The sequence below is a fragment of the Mangifera indica genome, chromosome 16 (assembly GCF_011075055.1).
Source record: "Mangifera indica cultivar Alphonso chromosome 16, CATAS_Mindica_2.1, whole genome shotgun sequence".
NCBI lineage: Eukaryota > Viridiplantae > Streptophyta > Magnoliopsida > Sapindales > Anacardiaceae > Mangifera > Mangifera indica.
Window position 1 is genome coordinate 12634071 of NC_058152.1, and position 27606 is coordinate 12661676.

Sequence of the window (27606 nt, forward strand, 5' to 3'; positions counted from 1 at the left end):
AAACCCTAAATATATGCTTTAAAAGACTAAGTCTTTATTAACATACGCTAGTACAGTGACTCAAACATCACCTAATTGAGTAATTAAACTACATTCCATAATATTTGAATCTTTTTCATTTCTTTCTAATAATTGAGTAATTGAGTCTTTATTTTACTCTAACATTTTATTTTCCTTTTATAAATATGAATGTCTTTGCTATATAATTGTATATTAGGAGATAAATTATAATTTTGAAAATATGAAAGGTATTTAACAAATTTTTAGGGGTTACTTAAATTTTTGAAATTTTGAGGCTTTTAAAAAATTTTGAAATATCAATTTACCTTTTAATAGTTTCAAATATGATAATTACACTTCTAAAAGGTAGAGTAAAATGTAACAATATTTTTTAAAAATTAAATTATTATGTTTAAAACGTTTAAGTTTGCTTTTTATTTGTAAAATTAATTTATAATAAAATTATTATTTTGTTTTTATACTGTTTGTTTTTTTATAGAGTTGAATTTGGGTGTAAAAATTTATTTATGTAAATTTGGATGGAAAAGTGTTTTTAAACCAAACCTTGGGTAGGAACATGTGATATACTCAGTGACTAAGCACAGGAAGTTTGACAAAGTACCATGAGGGTTTCACCAGTGACGAAGTAGAGGCAGACAGGGTGACTAGTTCTAAGAAATTTAGTACGAAAGCTTCCACGTGGAATTTTCGGATCAACTAATTTCTTATAGATTATTTCTATAGGTAGAATTGTGTGTGGGCCTACATTTGGTGGTGGATGACAGGTGTTTTGAAGAGTTTGGACTTTGAGATGCAGATGTCTTCTGATTTGACAATTATTAATTTGTATTAAACATCACCTGTGTTTCTAGGTTGCTTCAGCATTAGAAATTAAGAATTCATCGCTTATTGGTGGATCGTTTTATCGGTTGATGCTTGTCTTCACACCAGCAGAACCTCCGGTGGGTCGGTGATGGTAAATTCTGCAACAAAGTCCAAACCCTGTATCTATCTTGGAATCTTCATCGAAACTTCATATCATATTTCCAAGCAAGTTACCTTGCCTTTTTCCTTTTTTAATCTTTTTTGGCCAAATTACTATGAACCACCCAAGTTTTAAAGAAATAACTGTTAGTCCTTCAAGTTTTAAAAAACTAAAGTCTCATCCATCATTCATTTCTGATAATAATCTGCTAAGTTTTCTTTAAAACGATTGTTTTACATTTTCATTAAAATCACAAAATTATTATCAACACTTAATATAAAAGTCAAACTACTAATATATTATTAACAATTTAAAAATCTACCACTTAGACTCTTACAAAATATTAAAACTTTAACTAACTTTAAAATATTATATTTTTATTTTTAAAACTATTTAGGAGCATATTAATGATTTTATTGCTCCTTAACTTGAAGTAATTCTCTAGCAAAAATAGATATCAAATGAGAATTCAACTTTTTGTAATTTACAATGTGAAAATATATCATTTCAACCAACCTTAGATGGGAATTTATTGTTTGTATGCGTATACTCGTAGCTCATCATGTTTTTAGAATCTTTTGCATATTCAAACCTACAAGAATTCAACAATTTCATGTTTGATACAATGAATATGTTTGTTAGATTAGAAATTAATGAGGATAACAAAACCTAGATAGATCCAATTATCACTTTTTTTTTAAAAAGATCAAAAGGTTTTCATTAAAATAATTAAAGTTGTTATCCCAAAAATAATCTTAGAAAAATTATATTTAAGTCAATAATTAGAAATTTTGGATAATCAAAATTTTCTATTAAAGGACTTCTTAAAAAGTATAATTCGTATTGTTAGGGTATCTACAAAATTAGTAAACTTTTTCCCCTTATTCTTCTTTTATCCCCTTGTCTTTGTAAAAATACTACCCTTTCGTATATCAAGTAAAATATCTTTATCACTACGAATGATCGTGTTTCTCAATTTCAAAAGATACTTATTTGAAGAATTTATGAATTTATAGATGTCAAAATGAATTGACATAAAATATGCGGTCATTATCCTACTAATCACAATGACTAAATTTTTATTAACACATACTAGTATTACGCAATCAAGTATCTATTCATACTCCAAGAATGCAAGATCTTGTAAAATAACAACATATGGAGTACAAAGACTGTTGCCTTGTAAAAATTTACATGACAACATTGCAGCGACACCCCAAAAACATAAACCCTAATATATTCTTTAAAAGATGATAAAAATGAACATCATGCATCAAAAATTGATTTAATTACAAACATAACTTTGTCCAAGTAAAAAGACTATTTATATTTAACAATTTCTTAAGACGCTTGCAGCTGCTTCAAAAATGTCGGCAGTTTAAAGCATGCAAATTATGTTTATAATAGCAATGGCCTATGTTCAACAACTAGAATCTAGTAGATTAAAGTTGGTTTAGTTGGAGCATGAGCTTGAGAGAGGGAGACAACAGGTATAAAGAAGATCTACTATTTCTATTTCTTGCTTAGTTGGTATTATGACATTATAAACCCTTTCCCACCTATTTTCTGTTTACATTCAAATATTCAAAATAACGAATCCTACACTGCAGGGTTCGTATATAGGTGGTGGAGTAGAAGGTTGTCAAATGGGGTTCTATGGACCTGTAAACCCAGGTTTGTCAAAGTATTGTTGAATAACTTGTTTTGATGTCCTTGCTCACAAACATTGCTATTTCTTGAAATTGCATGTCTCTAGTTGCTTGTTTTGGTGTCTAAATCTCGAGGCCTAGAGTGTATGCATGATAATAAGACTATTTGTGGAATTTTGTTACTACTAGCTTACCACCACCACCACTGATGGTATGCTCCTGCTATTTATTGATTAATCGTGTTCCCTTTAAAGCATGATTCTCCGATATTTGCATAATTTTCTGTTAGTATTCTAAGTGTAAAATATGATATTTGAATCCTACATTGAAAAGTATAGGCTTCTAGTGTGAGATTTATATGACTTTGGGCTCTCCAATTTTATTAGCTAGATTTTGAGATATGGTTCTCTTAAGGTTCATATAATGTCTGGCATATAGAGGACAACAGCTGAACGTTTTTTCTTTTGGATAGGAGGATTTCGCCCTTCTGAGCTTCTTAAGGTGATTCATATTTCAATTTATTCAATAAAGTGAAATAATTTGCTCTATTGAAGGTAGTTATGGATAATAGTAAGGAGAAACTGTAGTTTTGGACACACACTTAAATATTGCTTGCTCACATTCTTCTTAATTGAATTGTTATATAAGGTCTTTCACCACAGGTAGAATAACACTGATTCATAAGCTGAAATTGATAATACGTTCTGGATCCTCATCTTGACACCTTGACTGAGTCACAAAATATGGAAGTTAATAATCTAAGACAGTCATGTCAGCAAGCGGAAGATGCTCTAACTCAAGGCATGGAGAAATTGCAGTCGACTCTTGCTGAAACTGTGGCCGCTGGTCAACTGGTAGGAGGTTACATCCCAAGGATACCTATTGCAATGGAGAAGTTGGAAGCTCTAGTTAGCTTTGTGAACCAGGTAAGAATCCACATCATTGCCTGATCAAGTATGGCTTTATTCTGGATTCTTCCGAAGCAGAGCTGATGTTTCTATCGCATGCTATCTTAACTTGCGATATCTTTCTGTAATCCATTTTCGGACCCATCAATTAGTTCTTTATCAGCACATCTGATTTAAATTGAGAAACTTTATAGCGAGTTAAATTTGCATTCATCTGTGAAATTGAAGTTTTCTTCTACTTCCAACTGCTTATTGAAAGCACCATGCAGCTGGTATGGAAAATAACTAGGTGACGATTGAATTATTATTTTGGCCGAAATTCTGCAAGCCCATGATACCAGACAAATCACACTTATTTTAAACCATCTTCTTGGCATTGAATTCACTATTTTGGTTATTTTTTCAGTCATGATTCATAGGAAATATCATTTTCGTGATTTTTCCTTTAGTGCTTCACATTTCTGAAAAACTTAACTGTGGTTGCAGAGTCTAATATGTATCTTAGCATAACATGGTTCTTTAAATTTTGGGTTCATACAATCTGGTCTATGTTAGTTTTTACTTGGAACATCCTGACATGTTACCAACTTCTTAAGCTCTTGCCTGAACAGGCTGATCATCTTCGCCAAGAAACACTACAGCAGATGTCTCGTATCCTAACAACTCGCCAGGCAGCTCAAGGCTTACTTGCACTAGCAGAGTACTTCCAACGTCTTAGAGCTTTGAGTTCAATCTGGGCAACCTGTCCTCGTGAGCCTGCGTAATCTTATACCTGAAAAAATCAAGAAGCTCAAAATCTCTGGAAGATCATCACTGTCGGAACTTTGTTTCCTGATCAGAGGTAAAAAATTCAATTTAAAATCCCAAACCACTTGTTGCATGCTAGGGAATCTGTTTCAAATCAGGCCTCATAATACCTTTTTCCGCAATCGGCTTTTACGAGCAGCTTCACAGTTTTGTGCGAGACGCCTTTGTATCTGCAGAAGTTTGTAACAAAAAGACAAAAAGAAAAAAGACTCACTTCATGTTAAGGGAATAACATTAAATCTACCTTAAAACCACATACAAAATTAGCAATAAATTATGGTTAAAATTGGTCAATGATGAGACTGCAAGCACTGAATACACTGAAGTCAAAGGTAATACATAGTACATTAAGTAGTTTATGTGCCCATCCTTGGCTCTGTGTAGATATAGAATATTTAAGTAATTTCTAAGTCAAAGATAGAGAAGAGGATCGATTTGAAAATAGTTGTCATAAAAGAAAGCTAGAGAAAACAATAGAATAGTATATGCTAACATTAGCAGAATACAAATATACCAAAGCACAGAGCTATGACCAAAAGTCCTCACAAACTAAATTGAACAAAAGAATTATTTAGATATCCTCTGACTGAAAAGTTGAAAAAAAGAATTATTTAGATTGGGGATGCTTATAATGTGTCCTCTAGTATCAAAACAAGTAGAGTAAATGTCAACAGTTTGCACCTGAGTGTCTAGTTTTGTATCCACCTCCATGATGATAGGCGTCGATGTATTTGGATTGCCATTACTTTTAAAGTTTTCCCCCCATGTGCCAAGTTGGTGAATGGGCTCATAAATTCCAAACCTACTTGGGGTGACAAATTGGGTGGATGAAGAGTTCATGCCCTTCGAACTTATGATTGGATGCAGCTCCATTAGCTTTAGACATAAACACAAATACACCATGTCCCGGTAACCACACATGAGTTTGCAGAAATGTGAAGCACTCGAGGAAAAATAAACTACAGTTTTTTAGCATATCACTAAAATGATAATTCCTGGGAATCATGAATGCAAAAAAGTCACCAAAATAATGAATTCAATGCCATGAAGATGGTCTAAAATGATTGGTCTGGCATCTCGGGCTTGCAGAATTTCGGCCAGAAAAATAACTCAATCATCAGCTAGCTATTTTTCATACGAGCTGCATAGTGCAGATGAATAGTAGAAGAATGGTAACTCATAAACAGTTAAAAGTAGAAGAAAACTAACATTTTGCAAATGAATGCAAATTCAACTCAGTATTAAGTTTCTCAATTTAAATCAGATGTGCTGGTAAAGAACTAATTGAAGGGTCAGAAAACGGATTACAGAAAGCTATTTAAAGTTAAGATCAGCAATACTTTGGAAGAATCCAGAATAAGCTGTACCTGATCGAGCAATGATGCGGAATCTTACCTGGTTCACAAAGCTGACTAAAGCTTCCAACTTCTCCATTTCAGTAGGCATCCTTGGGATGTAACCTCCTTCTACCAGTTGACAAGCAGCAACAGTTTCAGCAAGAGTCAGAGTGCAGTTTCTCCATGCCTTGAGTGAAAGCATCTTCCGCTTGCTGACATGACTGTCTTAGATTATTCACTTCCATGTATTGTGAATCAGTCAAGGTGTCAAGATGAAGAACAAGAACCTGTTATCAATGTCAGCCTATCAATCAGCGTTAGTCTACCTATGGTGAAAGACCATAGATAACAATTCAATTAAGATACGACAGAAAAAGAAATATTGTGACATCACTAAACAAATCTCATATCGATAAAATATTAAAAACCTCATGATAAGTGTTCCAACCCTAACATAAAACACCAGTGATATTGGATATCTCCATGTGCATATCCACATGTCAAACATTATATAGAAAACATCAGCTTTTGCAACAGTAGATTTCTTACGGAAAAGTTCGAAATAGTGGCTCACGCCACCCTCCACTAAAATGTTGTTAAGAGACCTGAAATGAATTGGACAACACTTTCCCTGTTTTCTTTGTATTCGCCAATTCCTCAACAACAACAGCAATGTTATTCTATTATTTCAACTCAGCCAGTGCAATCTATACAACCCAATTCTTATTCCCAGCAATCAGCATAAACATTCAAATCAATTTCTCAGCAAACAAACACAAAGCTAATAATCAATCTCAATGGAAACAAACATCTCTACTTTATATTACTGAAATTACATAATAGAGTTGAAAAAGTTTGTTACAACTTTGATTAATAAAATGAAAACAAGAGCAACATACTGAAGACCAAAATGGAAGAAGAAAATCCGAGATCCCCAGACATTTCGAGAGGCCTGTGCTCTCCCACTGCTATCACACACTTAATTCTCTGCTTCCCCCTCTAACTGATTTCCATCCTTTTTGTTCCCCACCAATTCCCCGTCTCTCTTCATATTGCCACGTGTCCTTATTGCCTCAAAATGCCCATGCACATTTTGGTTTGCCAATTTGTTAGGACTAATGTATACATATCACGCAGGAAGAAACACACTAAAGAGAGGAAACCAAAAGGTGACAACAGATGGGGACAGGTGTCACCCCAGCAGACTCCAAGGCCTTCAGAACCAACAAAGCACAGCAGGTCACAGACAGCAGCTGCAGAAACGGTTAAAGGAATGGTCACAGACGACAGCTGGAGAAACGGTTAAAGGAATATAAAAAGAGAATGAGCGTCAGGGAGAGGGACAGAAGAAAAATATGAGAAGAGTGGAGGAGAATTGAGGAGGGAGCAGACCTTTTGTAGGCTCTGCAGGCAATTTACTTATTGTTAAGTTTATTTTATGTAATTTGGTTTTCCAGAGTAGTATTAAGGAATTATTTCTGTAATCAGAAGAGATTGTTTATCTTTATTAGGGAATGTTGGCAGACTTTCATATTTTGATTGAACTAAACATATAACGTTCATTATTACACATTTGAGGATAATGGCTCTCCTCTGAATCTATTTTCTCTGTTCTGATTTCTTCTTCTTACTTCTTCTTATTACTTTGTCTTGAGTCCTGAGTTCCGGAGATAGTGCTCGCCCATTGCGGACCTTTAGACTGTGAGGCTGCTGTTGTGAACATCTACCCACAGGAGTTGAAGGAGGGCTCGTTACTGCTACTAAGCTCCCTTCAGGTACCTAACAAACTTGGTATCAGAGCAGATGACTAGGATGGAGGCCAGAGTAGATGGATTGGAAGAAGAACTGACGTCCGTGAAAGGAAGGTTAGAAGGGCTTGATAAAAGAGTAGAGAGCGTGAGCGAAAATGTGGAGGAAATTAAAGGGAGAATGCAGGGGGTAGAAACAATAATGGAGACAATGAAAGAATACCTGAGAGAAGTGAGAGAACGCTTGGTAGAGAAGGACAGTGGACCACCTGACAGAGGCAAAGCGCCCATGGAGACTCCGCCAACTCCTACGCATACATCACCAATGAGGGAGATTACACCTCCACCGATGATGAGGGCAGAAGAACCAGAACAAACCGAAGGAGTCAGAGAGCAGAGGACCGAAGTGGGGGATAATACAGGAGGTGTTCGACGCGAACTAATTCATCAACGACTGGAGCTGCCGGTGTTCGTTGGAGACGACCCGGTGGGATGGGTTTTTCGAGCGGAGCATTATTTTTCTGTTAATCAACTTTCAGAACAGGAGAAATTAATAGCAGCTAGTGTTTGCATGGATGGCAAAGCTCTAAGATGACTCCAATGGAATGAAACCCGACAACGGTTCACTAACTGGACAGAACTGAAGAAGGAAATGTTGTTAAGGTTCCGACCAGCACAAGAGGGATCCTTATATGAGGACTTGATGGCGTTGCATCAAACGGGATCTGTGGAGGAGTATAGAAGTTGGTTTGAGGCCATTTCTGCATCGATAGAGGACGCCGCCGAGGAAGTTTTACTGTCAGCCTTCATGAACGGATTAAAGAAAGAGATACGGGCAGAAGTGAAACTATTTCGTCCGACGACGTTGAAGGAGGCGATGCTGCGAGCGCAGGAGATCGAAGAGAAAAATCGGGTAATTGATGCCCGACCCGAAATCTATACGACCCATCCAAACTTTAAGACCCGGACGTCCAGCCCAACTTACTCTTACCTCACTAGCCCAAACCCAAGACTGCATCAACCACCAACCCATGCACAAACATCCAGCCCATTATCACAACCCAACACCCGAACCGAGCGACCCATTTCAAATTATCAAACAGGACCAAACCGGCTCCCAAATAACACTAATTTTGCGTCTAACTCCAAAGTCTCCTCTACAGCAGACATTAGGGCAGATTCGTCGATCAAAGGAGCTTCTAGCTCCATCGCATCAGCCAACCAACCACCGCAAGAACGTCGATATCGGAGGCTCTCCAACGAGGAATTCCGCTCAAGGTTGGAGAAGAGACAATGTTTTCGCTGTGATGAGAAGTTCTACCCAGGGCATCGATGTAGATTTAAACAGCTACGGATCATGGTGGCGTCAGAAGAAGAAGAAGAGGAGGAGGAGGAGGCAGAACACATAAGAGAGGAGGAGGTGACCGCCTTAGAAGAAAAAGAGTTGGAGTTGTCCTTGAACAGTAGCTCGGTTGTGGGAATAAGTAATCCAAAAACCATGAAATTTTTAGGGACGATTAAAGGATGGAAGGTTGTGATTCTTCTTGACAGTGGGGCAACCCACAATTTTATTTCTCAGAAATTGGTTGCAGAATTACCATTAATAGTGTCGCCCGTGAAGTTTGCAGTCACTTTGGGAGATGAGCGAAGAGTCCAAGGATTAGGGAGATGTGATGGAGTTGAAGTCGAATGTCAGGGAATTAAGGTAACTCAGAGTTTCTTTCCTTTTGAGCTGGGGAGTGTAGATGTAATTTTAGGAATAGATTGGCTTTGTAGATTGGGAGAGGTGAAAATTAATTGGAAATTACAAACAATGAAATTCGAATGGGAGGGACGACGTGTGGAATTAAAGGGAGACATCTCATTATGCAGAGCTGAATCTTCCCTGAAGGCTGTAATCAACTCTGTAAGAGAAGGTTGAGAAGGGTATTGGGTGGAATTCAGGGGTTTGTCGGAGGAAGAATCTAATTCACAGCACTTAGAACCAGGTCTGAAGGAATTGTTAGAGGAGTACCAACATCTTTTCTGTGAACCCACTAACCTGCCTCCAAGAAGAACCCAAGATCATGCTATTAGACTTTTGCCAAATGCCCCACCCCCAAACATACGCCCATACAGATACCCACATTTCCAGAAAAATGAGATAGAGAGAATTATTCAGGAGATGCTGGCAGCAGGAGTAATTAGACCAAGCGTAAGCCCATTCTCTAGTCCCGTGTTATTAGTAAAGGAAAAGGATGGAGGTTGAAGATTCTGTGTCGACTACCGTGCTCTCAACAAGGTTACTGTCCCAGACAAATTTCCGATTCCCGCCATTGATGAACTGTTCGACGAATTGGCTGGTGCAACAATTTTCAGTAAGCTGGATCTGAAATCTGGCTACCACCAAATCCGAATCAGAGAAGAAGACATAGAGAAGACAGCTTTTCGGACGCATGATGGACATTACGAATTTCTCGTGATGCCTTTCGGTCTTTCGAACGCACCAACAACCTTTCAGGCAGTGATGAACGAGATCTTTAGACCTTATTTAAGACGATTTCTTCTCGTTTTTTTTGACGACATTCTGATTTATAGTAAGGATTCAGGGGAGCATACAAAGCATCTTAGGATAGTGCTGGAGCTATTGAAGGACCACCAACTGGTTTTAAATTCCAAAAAATGTGCATTTGGACAGAAAAAAATAAGCTACTTGGGCCACATTGTTTCGGCAGAAGGGGTGGAAGCTGACCCCCTTAAAATTCAAGCAATGAAGACTTGGCCTATTCCGAAAGATTTACGAGAACTGAGAGGATTCTTGGGCTTAACAGGATACTACCGAAGGTTTGTTCAGGGATATGGCAAGATCGCTGAACCACTCACGAGATTGTTAAAAAAAGATTCCTTTGTTTGGAGTGAGGAAGCTACCCGAGCATTTGAGAAATTAAAACAGGTGATGTCGACAGCCCCTGTATTAGCCTTGCCTGACTTTTCAAAAGAATTTGTTATAGAAACTGATGCATCTGGAGTGGGATTGGGTGCTGTTCTCATGCAAGATAGGAGGCCAGTGGCTTATATTAGTAAAGCGCTTTCAATTCAGAACCGGAGCAAATCTGTATATGAGAGGGAGCTGATGGCGATTGTGATGGCGTTTCAAAAATGGCGTCATTACTTGTTGGGAAGGCATTTCAAAGTAAAGACAGACCAACGGAGCCTCCGATTTCTGACAGATCAACGAGTTATTGGAGCTGACCAACAGAAATGGGTGATGAAAATGCTTGGGTATAATTTCGAAATTCTATACAAGCCTGGAAGTGAAAATAGAGTAGCAGATGCCCTCTCTCGGAAGTCAGAGGCGGATGGGGAAATTTGGGCAATCTCCACAACACAAATAATAGGCTTGGAGCAGGTGGAAAAGGAAATTTCAGAGGATGAGAAGCTCAGGGGTATAGTGCAGGATTTGTTGACGAATTCCGACTCTCATGAAGGTTACAAGCTGCAGAAAGGAAGGTTACTCTATCAAGGCAGGTTAGTCCTTTCGAAGACTTCCTCTTTTATTCCTATTTTTCTAATGGAATTCCACGCCTCTCCGTATGGTGGACACTCTGGATTTTTTCGCACCTATAAGCGAGTTTCCAGCGTGCTTTATTGGGAGGGGATGAAAGCTACTGTGAAAAAATTTGTATCAGAATACGAAATTTGTCAGCGGATGAAATATGAAGCATCATCTCCGGCTGGACTGTTGCAACCATTGCCCATCCCTACCAAAGTATGGGATGATATTTCAATTGACTTCATCACAGGCCTTCCGAAAACAGCACAAGCAGACACCATTCTGGTGGTAGTTGACAGGATGACGAAATATGCTCATTTTTTGGTGTTGAAACACCCTTTCACAGCTGTTGAAGTCGCCAAGAAATTCATTCAAGAAGTTGTAAAATTGCATGGTTTTCCTCGATCAATCGTTTCTGACCGTGATCGACTTTTTTTAAGCCAATTCTGGACGGAAATCTTTAAAGCTGCTGGTACCACGCTCAAGTTTAGTTCGGCGTACCACCCTCAATCCGACGGGCAGACGGAAATAGTGAATAGGAGTTTGGAAACCTATTTGCGGTGATTTTGCTTTCGTTAGCCTAAGCAATGGCCTAAATGGCTCTCGTGGGCGGAGTATTGGTTCAATACATCTTACAATGCATCTGCCGGCATGACACCTTTCAGGGCATTGTATGGTAGAGAACCACCGGCATTACTAAGATGGGTCGAAGAGATATCGAAGATAGATGAAGTCAACAAGATAATTGGGGAAAGGAATGCAGTGTTGGATGAACTTAAGGACAACTTGAGTAAAGCTCAAGAAAAAATGAAGAAACAGGCTGACAAAAGAAGGAGAGCAGTTCAATATTCAGTGGGAGATTATGTATTTTTAAAAATCCAACCGTATCGCTTCAAATCACTGGCAAGCCGAGCAAATGAAAAACTCAGCCCAAGATACTACGGTCCTTTCGACATACTGCAGAAAATTGGATCGGTAGCTTACCGTTTAAATCTACCTCCTACTGCAAAGATTCATTCAGTATTCCATGTTTCACAATTGAAGAAAAGAGTGGGCCCAACAGTAACCCCTCAACCTCTTCCTGCATGCATGACCGACAATGGAGAATTATAGGTGCAGCCATCTAAAATATTACAATACCGATACTCTCAGCGTGGGGAATTGGAAATCTTGGTGAATTGGGAAGGCCTCCCTGAATGTGAGAACTCCTGGGAATTATTCACCACTTTCAGAAATCTCTTTCCACAATTTCACCTTGAGGACAAGGTGCCTTTGGATGGCAGGGGAAATGTTAGGACTAATGTATACATATCACGCAGGAAGAAACACACTAAAGAGAGGAAACCAAAAGGTGACAACAGATGGGGACAGGTGTCACCCCAGCAGACTCCAAGGCCTTCATAACCAACAAAGCACAGCAGGTCACAGACAGCAGCTGCAGAAACGGTTAAAGGAATGGTCACAGACGACAGCTGGAGAAACGGTTAAAGGAATATAAAAAGAGAATGAGCGTCAGGGAGAGGGACAGAAGAAAAATATGAGAAGAGTGGAGGAGAATTGAGGAGGGAGCAGACCTTTTGTAGGCTCTGCAGGCAATTTACTTATTGTTAAGTTTATTTTATGTAATTTGGTTTTCCAGAGTAGTATTAAGGAATTATTTCTGTAATCAGAAGAGATTGTTTATCTTTATTAGGGAATGTTGGCAGACTTTCATATTTTGATTGAACTAAACATATAACGTTCATTATTACACATTTGAGGATAATGGCTCTCCTCTGAATCTATTTTCTCTGTTCTGATTTCTTCTTCTTACTTCTTCTTATTACTTTGTCTTGAGTCCTGAGTTCCGGAGATAGTGCTCGCCCATTGCGGACCTTTAGACTGTGAGGCTGCTGTTGTGAACATCTACCCACAGGAGTTGAAGGAGGGCTCGTTACTGCTACTAAGCTCCCTTCAGGTACCTAACACAATTGCTCCAATCCTTTGATGCCAGCTAGAATATTTTCCTCTCCCCTGCTGCTATGCAACTTACTGCTGCTGTGCTCCATTCTTCTTCTCTTCCTCTTCATTTTGCAAGATACATACACCCGAGACCTAACATTTCCCCTCCCATTGAGAGGCATCTTGTCCCCAAGGTGAAAATGAGGAAAAAGATGCTTGAAGGCTATATCAATTTCCCATGAATCCTCACAGGCAGGTAAATCCTTCCATCTCACCAAAGTTTCCAGGTCTCCCAAAGCTGAATAATGATAAGCCAAGATGTCCAAAGGTTGTAACTCTAATTCGCCATCTTCATTCATACAATCAGGAAGCAGCTGGGTGATCTGAGTTGGTCCAAGCTGCTTCTTCAACTGCGAGACATGGAAGACGGGATGGATTTTGGTGGCAGGAGGCAGTGAAAGACAATATGCTACAGCGCCCACTTTCTTCAAAATTTTATAAGGCATGTAAAAATGTTGGCTGAGTTTCTCATTGGGTCTAGTGGCCAATGAGCAGAAACAATATGGTTGGAATTTTAGGAAGACATGATCCCCCACCTCAAAACGAATTTCTTGTCATTTCCTATTTGCAAACTTTTTCATCCTATTTTTTAATCAAGACATTAAATTCTCGCTGTAAATTCTCCTTCAACTCATCAAGGATGGCATTATGCTCTCGAATCAAGACATTAACTTCTTCTATTTTTGATTCTTCTTCTACCCAAAGCAGTTCTGCCAGTGGGTCTCTCCCGTAGAGAGCCTTAAAAGGAGATATGCTCATAGAATTGTTCTAGATAGTGTTGAACCAATATTCAGCCAATGACAGCCAATTTGGCCACTGTTTGGGCTGTTGAGAGCAAAAACATCGCAAGTAAGTTTTGAGACTCCTATTTACACCTCTGTTTGACCATCCGACTGAGAATGGTAAGCTGAACTAAACTTCGAATTGGTTCCCACTGCCTTAAACAACTCTCCCTAAAACTGACTAAAAGAAACTCTGTCACAGTTTGAAACTATAGAATGAGGAAAGCTGTGTACCTTCACTAATTCACTGATGAACTTACGAGCCACTTCAGCTTCTGTGAAAGGGTGTCAGAGGGCTATAAAATGGTTGTATTTTGTTAGCCGATCTACCACAACTAAAATGGAATCCTCTCTCATTGTTTTTGGCAGCCCTATGATGAAGTCAATCAAGATATCTTCCCAAACCTTGGAAGGCAGGGGAAGCGGCTAGAGTATATTTCATTCTTTGATAGATATCACACTCCGCCACATATTTCTTGACATCTGCCTTTATCCCTTCCCAAAACAAAACTGCAAAAATCCACCTGAAAGTTCGAAAGAACCCAAAATGTCCACCGAGAGGTGAGGAGTGAAAATCAGATAAGAACTGAGGAATGTAGACTGAGTTTCGAGGAAGAACAGGCCTACCTTTATGCAGCAATCTGCCCTTTTTTAATTCGTAGCCTGGATGCGCATCTACTCTGTTCAACAGGTCATGAATGATGTTCTTATTCGAATTTCAGGTTTCATTACCCTCTAACCCCACCACTTGAGTTGTCGTCACTGCCCAAAGCCCTTCTTTGAATTTCGGAATACGAGCGAGTGTATCTGTTGCTTTATTCTTGCATTCCAGACGACACTGAATTTTGAAGTCGAAACCTAGCATTTTCATGACCCACTTTTGTTGATCACTGCTGATACCACTGATCTGTTAAGAACTCCAAGCTGCATTGGTCGATTCTAACTTTGAAATGTCATCCCAACAGAAAATGCCTCCATTTTTAGAACGCCATAACAATGGCCATCAGCTCCCTTTCATATACCAGTTTGCTTTGGTTTCTGACAGACAACGCCTTACTCATGAAAGAAATGGGACAGTCATCTTGCATTAATACAAACTTTACACCTAAACCTGAAGCATCAGTCTCAATAAATAAAACTCCCAAAAAATAAGGCAACGTAAGCATGGGAACCATAGTCCTTGCTTTTTTCAACCTGTTGAAAGCCTCTGCAGCTTCTTCATTCCATACAAAAGCGTCCTTTTTTAATAAGCTAGTGAAGGACTCTGCATTCTTCTTGTACCCCTTTACAGGGTGCCTAGAATAGCCTATTAAGCCTAAAAAACCCCTGAGTTCACTTAAATCCTTCAGAGCAGGCCAATCTTGCATCGCCTGAATTTTTTTAGAGTTAGCTTTGACTCCTCCTGCTGAAACAATATGACCCAGGTAGTCTATACAATCTTGTCTGAATGCACATTTCTTCAAATTAACAATCAACTTGTGATCGTTCAGTAACTCTAGGACAACCCGCAAGTGCCTCAAATGATCCTACATTTGACCACTAAAGACTAGAATGTTGTCCAAAAAGACTAGTACAAATCTTCACAAATATGGCCGAAAGATCTCGTTCATCAAACTCTCAAAGGTTGCCGATGCATGTGAGCGCCCAAATGGCATTACAAGAAATTTGTAATGGCTGTCATGAGTGCGAAAGACAGTTTTTGTCACATCCTTCTCCCTCACATGAATCTGATTATAGCCTAATTTTTGATCCAATATGTTGAATACCGTCGCCCCGATTAATTCATCAAACAACTCATCTATGGTCGGGATTGGAAATTTGTCTAATATCATTATTTTATTTAGGGCGCAATAGTCCACACAGAATTGCCACCCTTCACTTTTTTCTTTACCAACAATACTGGGCTTAAAAACAGGTTGACACTTGGTTGAATCACCCGTGTTGTTATCATCTCCTTGACTTTCTTCTCGATTTCATTTTCTGGAAATGCAAGTACCCATAGGGTCGTATATTTGGAGGTTGGGCTGGTGGAAGGAGTCGCATTGTGTGATCATGTACTCTTTTGGGTGGCAATCCAGATGGCTCCCTAAATAATGCCCCATATTCCTCTAACAAACTTCTGAGTCTAGACTCTGTTTCAATCTCCGTATTCTCCCTTGAATGCGTCACTCCCCTGTATTCAAGCTAGAAACCTTCTCCCGCACTTTGACCGAATTAACCACTGCCTTTAACGAAGACTCCAATCAACTCAAGGATGCATCCCCTTTCAGTTGAACTCTCTTCCCTTCTTAATCAAAAGTCATTGTTTGCAACCTCCAATTTACTTTTGTCTCACCTAACCTACATAACCAATCCATGCCAAGCATGATGTCTATGCTCCCAATTTGAAAGGGAAAAAATTCAGCTTCACAATCATCCCCTAAAATTGAAGTTCCACCGAATCACATCTGCCCATGCCTTTCACTCTTTTCTCATCTCCTAACGTGACAACAAAGCGAGCTAGTGTCATGGGAATCCTCAATTTCTCCATTAATGCTCTTGAAATGAAATTATAGGCGATCCCACTATCCAATAAAGTCACCACTTCAAAAACCCAACAAACTTCATAGTTTTGGGTGTGTTAAATCCCACCACAGAGCTTAAATTCAGTGTTAATTTCATCTCCCTTTCTTCCATGGCTAGTTCTTCATCTTCACTGACATCTAGTTCTTCTTTTTCACCTTCCAAAGCGATCATAACCTAAAATTATCGAAACTTGGACTTGTGACCCAGAGTGAACTTCTCGTCACATCTAAAGCAAAGGTCTTTCTCTAACTTTGACCGAAATTCCTCGTCAGAGAGATGATGGTAATTACCATCACGGCGTGGAAAAGTGGTGTTACAGTTGCTCGCTCCTCAAGACATCAGCAGTGTGGCTGAGCAATTATGGGTTTCATTTCTTAAGGCTTGGGTATTTTGTGAATAGGTTGGTGGTCAGATTGGGTCAGTTTGGGTCAGGTTGGTGGTCAGTGGGTTGGGCATGGTATTGGACTGGGCTTGGTAAGCTGTTAGGCTGTTGGACTGGGTCAAAGTTATAGCCTGATGGACTGTGGGGCCAGATGTGTTTGTGAAATGGATTGGGCGACAGCAGTGGGAGTCTTGGGCTTTTGCTTTTGGATGGGTATATTACGTTTCGAATCGGGCGTCTCTCACCCAATTTTTCTTTTCGATTTTCTGCACCCGAATCATGGCTTCTTTTAAGGTGGTCGGATGGAAGAGTTTAACCTCAGCCTTCACCGTTCTCCTTAAACCAATCATAGACGCTGACAGTAACACTTCTTCTAATGCATCTCCGAGCGATGTAGAAATTGCTTCAAAATTGCTCCAATACTCTTCCACGATGTCAAACAGCCTCAACGCCATTAAATCCTCTTACAAAGAACCCTCTAGAATTGAACGAAACCAAAGTAGCATTTCACGCTTCAGTTAATCCCAATCAGAGAAGGGTTGACGCACTTCACTTCATTGAAATCACCGTAATGCTTCCCATCAACACACATGTCGATGGTTGCCAACTTCTCTTTCTCGGAAATTTTGTTAACTGAAAAATATTGCTCTACCCTAAAAATCCATCCAACTAGATTTTCCCCCATAAACACCGGTAGCTCCAAACGACGATGCATTACTTGCTAGCGTACCCCCCAGTATTATCATTGGTCTCCTAGTGATTCTCACACAGTTTCCACTTGCTCTGGCTCTTCTGTTGTAGGCGATGGTAAGTGGGAGGGTGAAGATGGACCCTCCATTGGAGCCTTCCCTTTGTCGGTCGTTGCTCCATGTCTCACCGCCAATAGCTTCCTCAACTCACATAAGTATTCCTTCATGGTCTCTATTCCTTTTTCCACCTGCTGCAAACGTCCATTGACAACTTGTATGTTCCCTTCATCTCTCTCATCTTGCTGTCAAACTCCACCATCCTTCCCTTCACAAATTTTAGCTCCTCCATTCCATCCACCTTAGCTTCCATCCTCGTTATTTGGCTCTGATGCCAAATTGTTAGAGACCTGGAATGAATTGGACAACACTTTCCTTGTTTTCTTTGTATTCACCAATTCCTCAACAACAACAGCAATGTTATTCTATTATTTCAACTCAGCCAGTGCAATCTTTACAACCCAATTCTTATTTAAACATTCAAATCAATTTCTCAGCAAACAAACACAAAGCTAATACTCAATGTCAATGGAAATAAACATCTCTTTTCTGCATTACTGAAATTCCATAATAAAGTTGGAAACGTTCATTACAACTTTGATTAATAAAATGAAAATAAGAGCAACATACTGAATACCCAAATGGAAGAAGAAAATCCGAGATCCTCAGGCATTTCGAGAGGCCTGTGCTCTCTCACTCAACCACACTTAGTTAATTTTCTGCTTCCCACTCTCAGACTGATTTCCATCCTTTTTGTTCCTCGCCAATTCCCCCTCTCTCTTCATAGTGCCACGTGTCCTTATTGCCTCAAAATGCCCATGCACATTTTGGTTTGCCAATTGCTCCAATCCTTTGTTGCTAGCTAAAATATTTTCCTCTCCCTTGCTGCTATGCAACTTACTGCTGCTGTTCTCCATTCTTCTTAGCTGCTTCTTCATTTTGCAAGATACATACACCCGAGACCTAACATATGTGAAGCTCTATATCACTAATATCGGCCTGCAAAGCAGACCTCAGTTCACAAATTTGCCTTGTTTGCACTTCAACGCAGTGTCCATACTCCATCTCAAATGCAGCAATTCTTGCACAAACCTTGGTGAGGACTTTTTGTTGAGGACTTTTTGTTGATTGCAAAAACATGAAATGACAAAAGGTAGTGATTTATAAGCAACAGGAACTACTGGAAAACTGTCTTTGTATCTGCATGAGTTTGTAACAAAATAGAAAAAGAAAAAAGCCTCATTTCATTTTGAAGGGAATATCTTTTAATCTATTTAAGGCCCTTTAATGAGCAAATTATTTCATTTTATTTAATAAATTGAAAAATGAATCACCTTAAGAAGCTCAGAAGGGTGAAATCCTCCAATCCAAAAGAAAAAACGTTCAGCTGCTATCTTCCACATGCCAGACATTATATAGAAAACATGGGCTTTTGCACCATTAGATTTCATGAGGAAAAGTTTAAAATAATGGCTCAAGCCACCCTCCACTAGTATGTGAAGCTCCATATCATTAATATGGGCCTGCAAAGCAGACCTCATTTCACAAATTTGACTTGTTTGCTCTTCAACCCAGTGTCCATACTCCATTCTCAAACACTACAATTCCTGCACAAACCTCGGTGAGGACTTTTTGTTGAATGCAAGAACATGAAATGACAAAAAGTAGTGTTCTATAAGCAACAGGAACTACTGGAAATCAAATTTCAAAGAACAGATTCAGCACATCAGAGATTATATACATAGCTTCATAGCACAACATCATTTTTCATGGAGGTGTCAAGTTTGCAAAGTGCTGGAAACTTGTGCTTGTGGATGGCTGAAATCTATTGTGAGGAACATTTTTGAGACATTGATTTATGGACAGCATCGAAAATGACTTCAGTGCGGATGAAGAGGTGATATAAATTTTCTTACGTAGTCGTTACAAGGACTTGAAATGATATAGGAAACAAAACTATGAAAAATTCACAGGAATCATGCTTTGAAGGGAACACAATTAATCAACAAATAGCAGGTGCATACCATGAGTGGTGGTGGTAAGCTAGTAGTAACAAAATTTCACAAACTGTCTTAATATTATGTGTACACTCTTGGTTCCGAGATTCACATATCAATAAAATGCAATTAGAGTCATGCAATTTCAAGAAATAGAAATGTTTGAGAGTGAGGACACCAAAACAATAAGTAATTCAGCAATACTTTGACAAACCTGGGTTTACAGCCATCTCAGAACTTTCTAAGCCACGACCTATATACAAACCCTGCAGTGTGGCATTCGGTGTTTCAAATATTTTAATGTAAATAGGCGCTCATAACAGATACGAATTAATTCAAAATCCCATACCACTTGTTGCCTGTTAGGGAATCTGTTCAAATCACGCCTCATCATAACTTTTCCACAATCGGCTTTTACGAGCAGCCTCACAGTTTTGTGCAAGACATCTTTGTATCTGCAAAAGTTTGTAACAAAAAACAAAGAGAAAAAAGATCACTTCATGTTGAAGGGAATATCTATTTGAAAACCATATAAAAATTAGTGACAACCTATGGTTAAACTTGTTTTATTGTGAGACTGCTAGCACTAAATACACTAAAGTCAAAGGTAATGCATAGTCCATCAAGTAATTTATGTGCCAATTCTTGGCTTAATGCAGAAATAGACTAGTTGAGTAATTTCTACGTTAAGGATGGAGAAGAGCACCAATTTGAAAATAGTTATTATTCCACAAAGCCAGAGAAAACAACATAATAGTATAAAGGTCCAAATTCAAGATACCCTGCACTGCATCACATTCAACAATAAAATAAACAAGCACTGATCTGAAATTTGAAATTGCAAATTTTCCAGGGCTCAAAATTTGGAGATCAGATTAACTTCTAACTGAAGTAAGGGCATGTTTATACCATGGATAAAGAAAAATAGATAAGCAAGTATAAACAGATCAGAAAAATGAGTTTCCATTGGCAAATAAAAACTCATCATTCATCTTTAGTATTGTAACAGAAACAGATTTTGCAACTGTATCTCACACGTGTCCTCCCACCTAATTAGTCTCCATAAATAGATAAACCCAACCTGCTGGTAAAAACAGAAGAACCAGTATCAAAGTTCCCTTATTTGACTTGCTCACATCCTCTCTTATTTTAAATGTTATTTCCAATTTTCCAGTAGGTTAAATTTCATATCAAATGGACAATATTGAAAACTTTTAGAAGGAAATAAAGTACAGAACAATACTTGTACATAGCACTAAAAGAAAACAAATAAGAACAATTATAATCAAGTATCCTTTCACAAAAGAAAAACAATCAAAGTCTTCAAACCTAAGCTTGCAACAAGAGGATGAATTATTCAACATAGATTCATAAAATAATCATTATAAACAGAAAATTTGCAGAAAAACAGGGGAGAAAACTTAACAATAATCAGGCTTCTTTATATTGGTTCAGTAACTTGACAATATCAGTAACTCTAACATCAAGGCAATGGAACAAGCTACAATCATCTGTGAAAATCTTAATCGACCAAATAGCTAATTAGTATTTTTCGTAGGACAATATACTACCCACTCTTTTGCTTATGCAAAGAATCCATAGAACTAATAAAAGATAACAAAACCTTGTATGGACATTTATCTAAACCCCTAGGCAAATAAAATTGGTGATACAACAAAGAAGCCCCAGCAATAAACTTTAACACTATAACAACCATAAAATGTATTGTTAAATATACAAATAAACAAGACAGAACCCAACGGGGTCATAATCATAAGTATATGAAACAAATGTAGAATAAGTCCGGACATTATGATGAATGACTGCACACTAGAAGTGCTGATCCAAAAAAGTAAAGAAAAGCAAAGAAAGAGAACAGAAAAGGTGATCTTTCAACCAATTTGTCTGTCAATTGAAAGGCTGCTACAATCATATAGCAATAAAAAAGAATATTCATTACAGCCATTCATTAAGAAGCAATGAAGATCGCACCAAAACAAAAGTATTGAAAAGGTAATAACTTAGCACATCAACGGGAGAGTTCGTCTCAGTCAGGGAAGAAAAAATCATACCGAAGTCTGATGAAGACAAATAGTTCGATGCAACAACGATTTGAAGACAAGTTATGGAGACTTCGCCGAGATTTTGAGTGCCAGAGAGGAGACAAGTTGAGAAGCTGTACAGGAGATGACTAGGGATGCCGGAGAGGAGATGAGTTTGAAAGCTGTAGAGCAGACGACTTTGTGACACCGGAGGGCAGAGGAGTTTATATATATATTAGGGTTTTTGGCTTGGGAATGTATTTGAGTTTTTCAACATTAACTATGGGAATTTGATAATTGACCAAACCTTGGTGAGTATTGATTGGTTTGGCAAAAAAAATTTATTATGTACACGTTTTAAAAACTCATAAGTTAATCTTTTAATTATATTCTGTTCAATTCTCCGGGGGTGTAACATCATTTTTGAAACTATTGGGGCATCCTGTATTTTAAAAATTTCAAAAGACTCAAAACTTTTTATAAATTTCCAATAACCCTCTAAAAATTTAAAAAAACCCTTTACATTTTTAGAAATTATAATTTATCTCATGATATATAATTATACAGCAAAGATACTTTTATTATAAAAAGAGAGAAATAAAGAATGAGATTGAAAGTACAAAGAAATAATATGTTTCTTATATAATTTAAATATTTTTAATTATTTGTTAATGTAGTGTTATTTAATTATTTTAAAAAATAAAATAATAATTTCAGTTTTTAATTATGTTGTTACAATAAAATGGTTTAATTTTGGATAAGAAAAATTATTTATGTATATGATTTTGGATGAAGAAATGTTATCGATGTCAATTAGAGATGAAGAAGGGTTTTACAGCCAAACTTGGGTGGGAAAATGTGATTCACTCACAAATAAATTCTCTGCACATTCACTAAGGTTGCACACAAATCTTGCATTTGATAACTACATCGTGGGGATAAAAGCATATTCTTTGATCATTTGGTTGCTGAGCAAAAACAGGCTGGCTATGAACTTGATAATCGTAAAGAGTTTGGACCAGCCAGAGGATATCTCTCAGGCATTCCTCCATATGCTGCCCTGTCAAAGAAAATGTTGTGTCTTGCTCACAAGTGCACGACACATCAGAAAACAGGCGGAACAAGCCTACCGGGAGCTGCCTTGGCACTGTGAGAAAGAAATCCACCGTATCCTCACTTTGCTCTTTGTTTCTTGGAGTGTTGACGTCTACCAAAATCTCCACCCCTTTTCTTATCAGATTTCGACCTCTCCAGTTGTTCAATCCTTTTCTGAAGTGGATCGAGAGGATAGTCAGGTTCAAGCCTGTACTCTTGGACACAACTAACTACAGCTTTCAAAGCAGCAAGTTCCTGCGCATTTACATCAATCTGTATTGAAAAGAAATTTCTCATTTAGCATTTAGTTACAAAGGAATTTCCAAGCATCACTCACTCATTATGCTTTAGTATGAAAATTAACCGGTGCACTAGTATCTCCACCCGAACTCACACACTTTCCCTGTGAGTTACTCCTTCAATTCTTTAAGTATGTCTTCAAGAAGTGAACAGGGAGAAAGCTTTCAGTAAGATGGAAGGCATGAATGAAATGTACGGCATCAATTTGTTTCCTGCTGTTAACCGAGGACTCAACAAACCCTGTACAGAGAGTGAGGCTTGATGATTAGCAAATTTCACATCAAATTATTTCTCCAAGTTATGCGAAGCGGCAATGGATATAACACCTAATTAATGACTAGTTAATAGCAAGCTTACAGCAGTATCGAAGAGCATCCAATACCCTTTCATAGCCTAGAGAACCAAATCTGTAACCATATAACACCTAATTAAATAGTAGTTAGTAACATAATCCTATTCCAGGCAAGAAATCTGGAGAATATTAAAATGACAGTCAAGGGAATTTGTGTCCACACGCCTAGTTGCCAACCTGAAAACACACTGAATAACATTTAAAAAAAGAGGCACTTCAACATTCTGTAATAGAGAACTACAGAGCATAGACCACAAATGTAAATTGCAGAGAGCCAGCCAAATAGTTCAGAAGGCAACATGAAGTAAGCTTTACCTTGAAACTATTAAACTACCATGCCGTAAGCCACATCATCTATAAAGAACACCATAGGAAAAACTTCCAAGTTTAGGCATATCGTGAAGAGTAGGCAAACAAGAGGCCTTAGAAATGGAGTAAATTTCCTCTGGAAGCAGCACCTGCTTTAGTAAATTTGCACAACCATCAGCCATCCCTTTACCATGTGAGAAAGGGACATGGGGACATAAAGGGGATCTTAGCAATATGTTCTGATCTAATATTATAAGCTCAGGGATTTTGTACTTACATTACCTTTTCTGTAACAACATTTCAACCTTCAAGTTTCAATCGCTTATGAGGTCTTTCATCATTTTTGTCCACTCTTGGATCTTTTCTCCAATCATCATTTTTGTGATACAATAAAGTCACTCCACATTTTTTCACTGGGCTTTGAACCATACGATCATGTTTAATGAAGAACTCAACAGCACCCTGGCTATTCAAATTGAGTGGAGGAAATTTCCCAGGCATCTTAATGTAACTATAAGCTATGAATATATGATCTGATTCAATAATGTTCTCACCTTCAAGAGTCCCAGGCCAAAATTTTACTGAGTCCATTAACCCATCATTGGAAATAATCTCTCCATTAATAATCAGGCGAAATCCAACACTCAAATTTCTAAGTTTTTGAGAGTCTTGTGATGATATAACAGCACATAAAGCGAAACCAAATAAGTTATCATTAATCCAACCTTCTGGGAACTTTATAAAAGATTCATTACTTTTTAAGTCAAACCACTTTGGAATTTCACATCCAGAGTAAAAAATGTTCGCCGATCCCCAAGAACAACTGATATTCTGCATCTGCAACAGTAGTCCACTTAATACTATATATTTTAATAATATGTCGTAAGAAACTCTATATTCATAAATCAGCAGTCCGAGTAAGATTTTCAGATAGAAAATATTTTTATTAAGGAATTATCAACTTTGTCTTAGATTAGGACAATATAGTATTTCATTATATCAAATAAAAATAATTAAATATATTAATTAATTTGTTAACAATAGTAAATTTATATGCATAAGAATATTAAATATATTTTAAATATGATTCTGTATAATATAATTTAAAGTTAAGATATGGTGAGAATATAAATTTAATCGCCTGTTGAGAATAAAAGTGTGAGAACTACAAATTGGTAGATCTGTTTATAATTGTGAAGAATATTAAGGTGTTAGAATAGTTTTCATAAATTGATGGACATGTTTATGTTTCTCTAAAGAAATGGTGGTTTTTGGTTAGGCCAAAGGACTATTTCCCACTCAAGGTATGTTGACTTCTCAAAGTTCCCCTTGTTAACTTTGAAAATACCATTTACCCACTCATGGCCGGTTAAAATTAACGGAACCCTAACCCTTGAAAATTTTATCTCATTTTCCCCCTAAAAGTTTAAAAACTAACATTTTCTTCCCTAAGCCAAGTTTGAAAAAATCATATTTCCCCCCTAAGGTTTAGTTTTAAAATCTAATCACCTTTTCCAGCACCATCGTCGACCGTCTCTCCCTCCCAAAGGCTCTTCATCCTCTGACGAGCTGTCTCACCTCCACCCCAACCCATCCGACATCTAAAAACGTCATCTTGGAAGATGATCATCTTCCTGGATGAAGACGAGTCGTCTTGTCTTCGTCTGGGAAGACAATTTCTCTTCCTAGATGACGTTTTTGGATGCTAGAGGGGTTAGGGTGGAGGTGAGGCAGCTCGTCAGAGGATGGGGAACCGTCAGGAGGGAGAGACGACCCACGATGGCACCAGAGAAGGTGATCAGATTTTGAAACTAAACCTTAGGGGGGGAATGTGATTTTTTTAAAACTTGGTTTAGGAAAGAAAAGTTAGTTTTTAAACTTTTAGGGGGGGAAATGAAATTATATTTAAGTTTATTTTTTATATTAAATAAAAAATAACGATTTTACCCTTAAAATTAACAGATTTAAACGGTCATGGTAGGTAAATGGTATTTTTAAAGTTAACGGGAGGAACTTTGCGAAATTAGCATACCTTGTGTGGGAATTAGTCCTTTGGTCTTTTGGTTAATAATGTAAAATAGTGAGTTTCAAACAAAACAGATCATTACATAATAAAGGATAGTGAGTCACAAAAAAAGTAGAAGTTTCACTTAGACTTTCAATTTTCTTTCCTATTCTTTATTTTTTGTTTTCTCTTTCATCAAAACCTGCATTTTGCATTCATCAAATTTCTTCAATGTTTGTTCTGGATAGTTTAATTCAATATAATCTTTAATTAATTTTTAATTCAAAATCACTCTATCACAAGATGATAGATTATATATATTTCCAATACTACACTCAATATTGAGTATATATATTTTTATTGTTGTGTAATTATCCTTACAAATACTTCTCTCTTAAAATTTTTATATATATAGGAGGTCAATTAATCTTTTCTTTGAGATTATATTTAATTAAATTATCCACTAGTTTCATAACTCAATATCATTAAGTGTGTGTTGTCTAAAAAATTTCATCAAGATGATGAAAATAAAGGGAGATATCTTTAAGGAGAGACCTTTAGAATAAAGGTGACTCAACTAATGAAGTTATGTTTAAAGGGTGATGCTGAAGATAAAGGGAGTTATAAATTCCCTTTAAATTATTAAGTATATTATTATGAAATTTGAGTTTAATTATTATACATTATTTATAATAGTCCTACCATATAATATTCAATCTAATATAATTTTAAAAACTTACTACAATCCAATACAACGTTCCAAATGCTCCTAAAAAATCACAAATAGGCAAGACACTATAAGGGCAAGGCTATTTGTTAAGTTTATAAAAATTAAAATTTTAATCCACACGTCTTTTACTTCTAAAATGAAATATGTATACTCATATTTAATTTTTAAGTCTTTTGAATAGTATATTAAAAGTTATAAAGTTTGAAGATTCACAATTTATAGAAAATGAATTGGCATTATAAGAAAACAGAAAAAGTGAGAGAGATAGACTTACTTGACGGTGATCGTCTGCTACGCTTCTCTCAATATTCAAGAAGAGAGCATTTGTCATCTCTAATTTTAAGTTTGAACAATTAGAGAAGTCGATTATGTCAAAAACAGAATCCATACGTAGGAATAAATTTGATACTGATTCAAGAGAAACACAATTCACTGCTATAATTTGCACTAGACTGCTTGGAAGCTCCGGTAAGTATTTAAGCCTCTGGCAATTACTTAAAGAAAGCCCTTCCAGGTTAGACAGGTCTTTGATGCTCTCTGGTAGCGTCTCCAAATTGTTTTGGTCAAGATCTAAACTTCCTAGTGAGAGTAATTCGCCAATAGTGTTGGGTAACACTTCAATGCAACAATCAATCAGGCATAGCTCTTCGATTCTTTGGAAGACAGATAAATCGACGAGTGGGATACCCAATTGCTCTTGCATCTTACATCTTGTCAAAGATAATGTCTTCAGGTTGGTCAAACTTGCCATAAATGTTGCTATTTCTGCAAAAGAAATTCCCTCCAGTATCAGTTCCTCCAGAGTTTGTAAATTTCCCATGTCATTAGGCAATCTATCAAGTTTGGAACAACCCGAGAGACAAAGATATTTAAGGGATTTCAACTCACAAATACTATTTGGTAATCTCTTAAGCCTTGAACATTTTCTAAGACTTAATTTTACTAGTCTAAATAAATGCCCTATTGATGGAAGTTCTTTAATGGCAGTTTCATCTAGATATAACTTTTCAACTGTATTAGGGAGATTTGGAACTTTTTCAAGATTTGAGCAACCAGAGAGATAAACTTTTCGAAGAGATTGGCAACTATCACTAATTGGAAGATTATTAAAGCTTCTGCATCCTCGTAGATTCAAGATAACAAGTTTATGGAGATTATGGATAGATGAGAAACTCTCAAGCAAATTTGTACAATCTTCAAGATTCAAGCTCTCAAGATTTGGCATAAGTGACAAATCTGGTATTCTACATAGATGCTTAGAGTGACTGAGGTCAATATATTTCAAATTAACAAGAACCTGTCAAAAAAAGAAAAAAAATTAAATTAAATGAAGT

General features: G+C 37.3%; 4 protein-coding genes across 15 annotated transcripts in view; 1 reads left to right on the forward strand and 3 right to left on the reverse strand.

Moving 5' to 3' along the window:
• The window catches only part of LOC123199382 (transcription factor TGA1-like), a 108916-nt gene that overhangs the window by 69988 nt on the left and 11322 nt on the right, over nucleotides 1–27606 (reverse strand). Inside the window, exon 2 of the mRNA XM_044614355.1 lies at nucleotides 4460–4519. The gene's annotated coding sequence lies outside the window, so the exon portion shown is untranslated. The remainder of the gene's footprint in view (nucleotides 1–4459; nucleotides 4520–27606) is intronic.
• LOC123199375 (disease resistance protein RPP2B-like) overlaps nucleotides 1–27606 on the reverse strand; it is a 39581-nt gene that overhangs the window by 8958 nt on the left and 3017 nt on the right. For 2 of the 12 annotated variants that reach the window (XM_044614346.1, XR_006498343.1), the window contains exons 4-5: nucleotides 26547–27569; nucleotides 23820–24374 (exon numbers count right to left, since the gene is read on the reverse strand). In XM_044614346.1, coding sequence (XP_044470281.1) covers nucleotides 23838–24374; nucleotides 26547–27569 — 1560 coding nt within the window. In that variant the 3' untranslated portion in view covers nucleotides 23820–23837. Of the gene's footprint in view, nucleotides 1–22271; nucleotides 22850–22913; nucleotides 23117–23233; nucleotides 23406–23543; nucleotides 23690–23814; nucleotides 24375–26546; nucleotides 27570–27606 lie in introns of those variants that run through there. The other 10 variants (XR_006498341.1, XR_006498340.1, XR_006498344.1 and 7 more) reach the window with 10 other exon arrangements.
• LOC123199381 (transcription factor TGA4-like) lies at nucleotides 3341–4384 on the forward strand. Its single transcript, XM_044614354.1, has 2 exons — nucleotides 3341–3560; nucleotides 4154–4384. The coding sequence occupies exons 1-2, from the start codon at nucleotides 3378–3380 to the stop codon at nucleotides 4304–4306; spliced, it is 336 nt and encodes a 111-aa protein (XP_044470289.1). The 5' UTR covers nucleotides 3341–3377; the 3' UTR covers nucleotides 4307–4384.
• Nucleotides 4917–6017, reverse strand: LOC123199005 (transcription factor TGA1-like). Its single transcript, XM_044613803.1, has 2 exons — nucleotides 5745–6017; nucleotides 4917–5225 (listed from the first exon to the last, which is right to left on the reverse strand). The coding sequence occupies exons 1-2, from the start codon at nucleotides 5886–5888 to the stop codon at nucleotides 4917–4919; spliced, it is 453 nt and encodes a 150-aa protein (XP_044469738.1). The 5' UTR covers nucleotides 5889–6017.

Bases quoted from the DNA above. Each gene is read 5' to 3' on its own strand.
- LOC123199381 (XM_044614354.1), top strand. From the start codon at position 3,378: ATGGAAGTTAATAATCTAAGACAGTCATGTCAGCAAGCGGAAGATGCT. The intron at 3,561-4,153 runs GTAAGAATCCAC...TTGCCTGAACAG, and splicing joins TAGTTAGCTTTGTGAACCAG to GCTGATCATCTTCGCCAAGA.
- LOC123199005 (XM_044613803.1), bottom strand. From the start codon at position 5,888: ATGCTTTCACTCAAGGCATGGAGAAACTGCACTCTGACTCTTGCTGAA. The intron at 5,226-5,744 runs GTAAGATTCCGC...TTATGTCTAAAG, and splicing joins TAGTCAGCTTTGTGAACCAG to CTAATGGAGCTGCATCCAAT.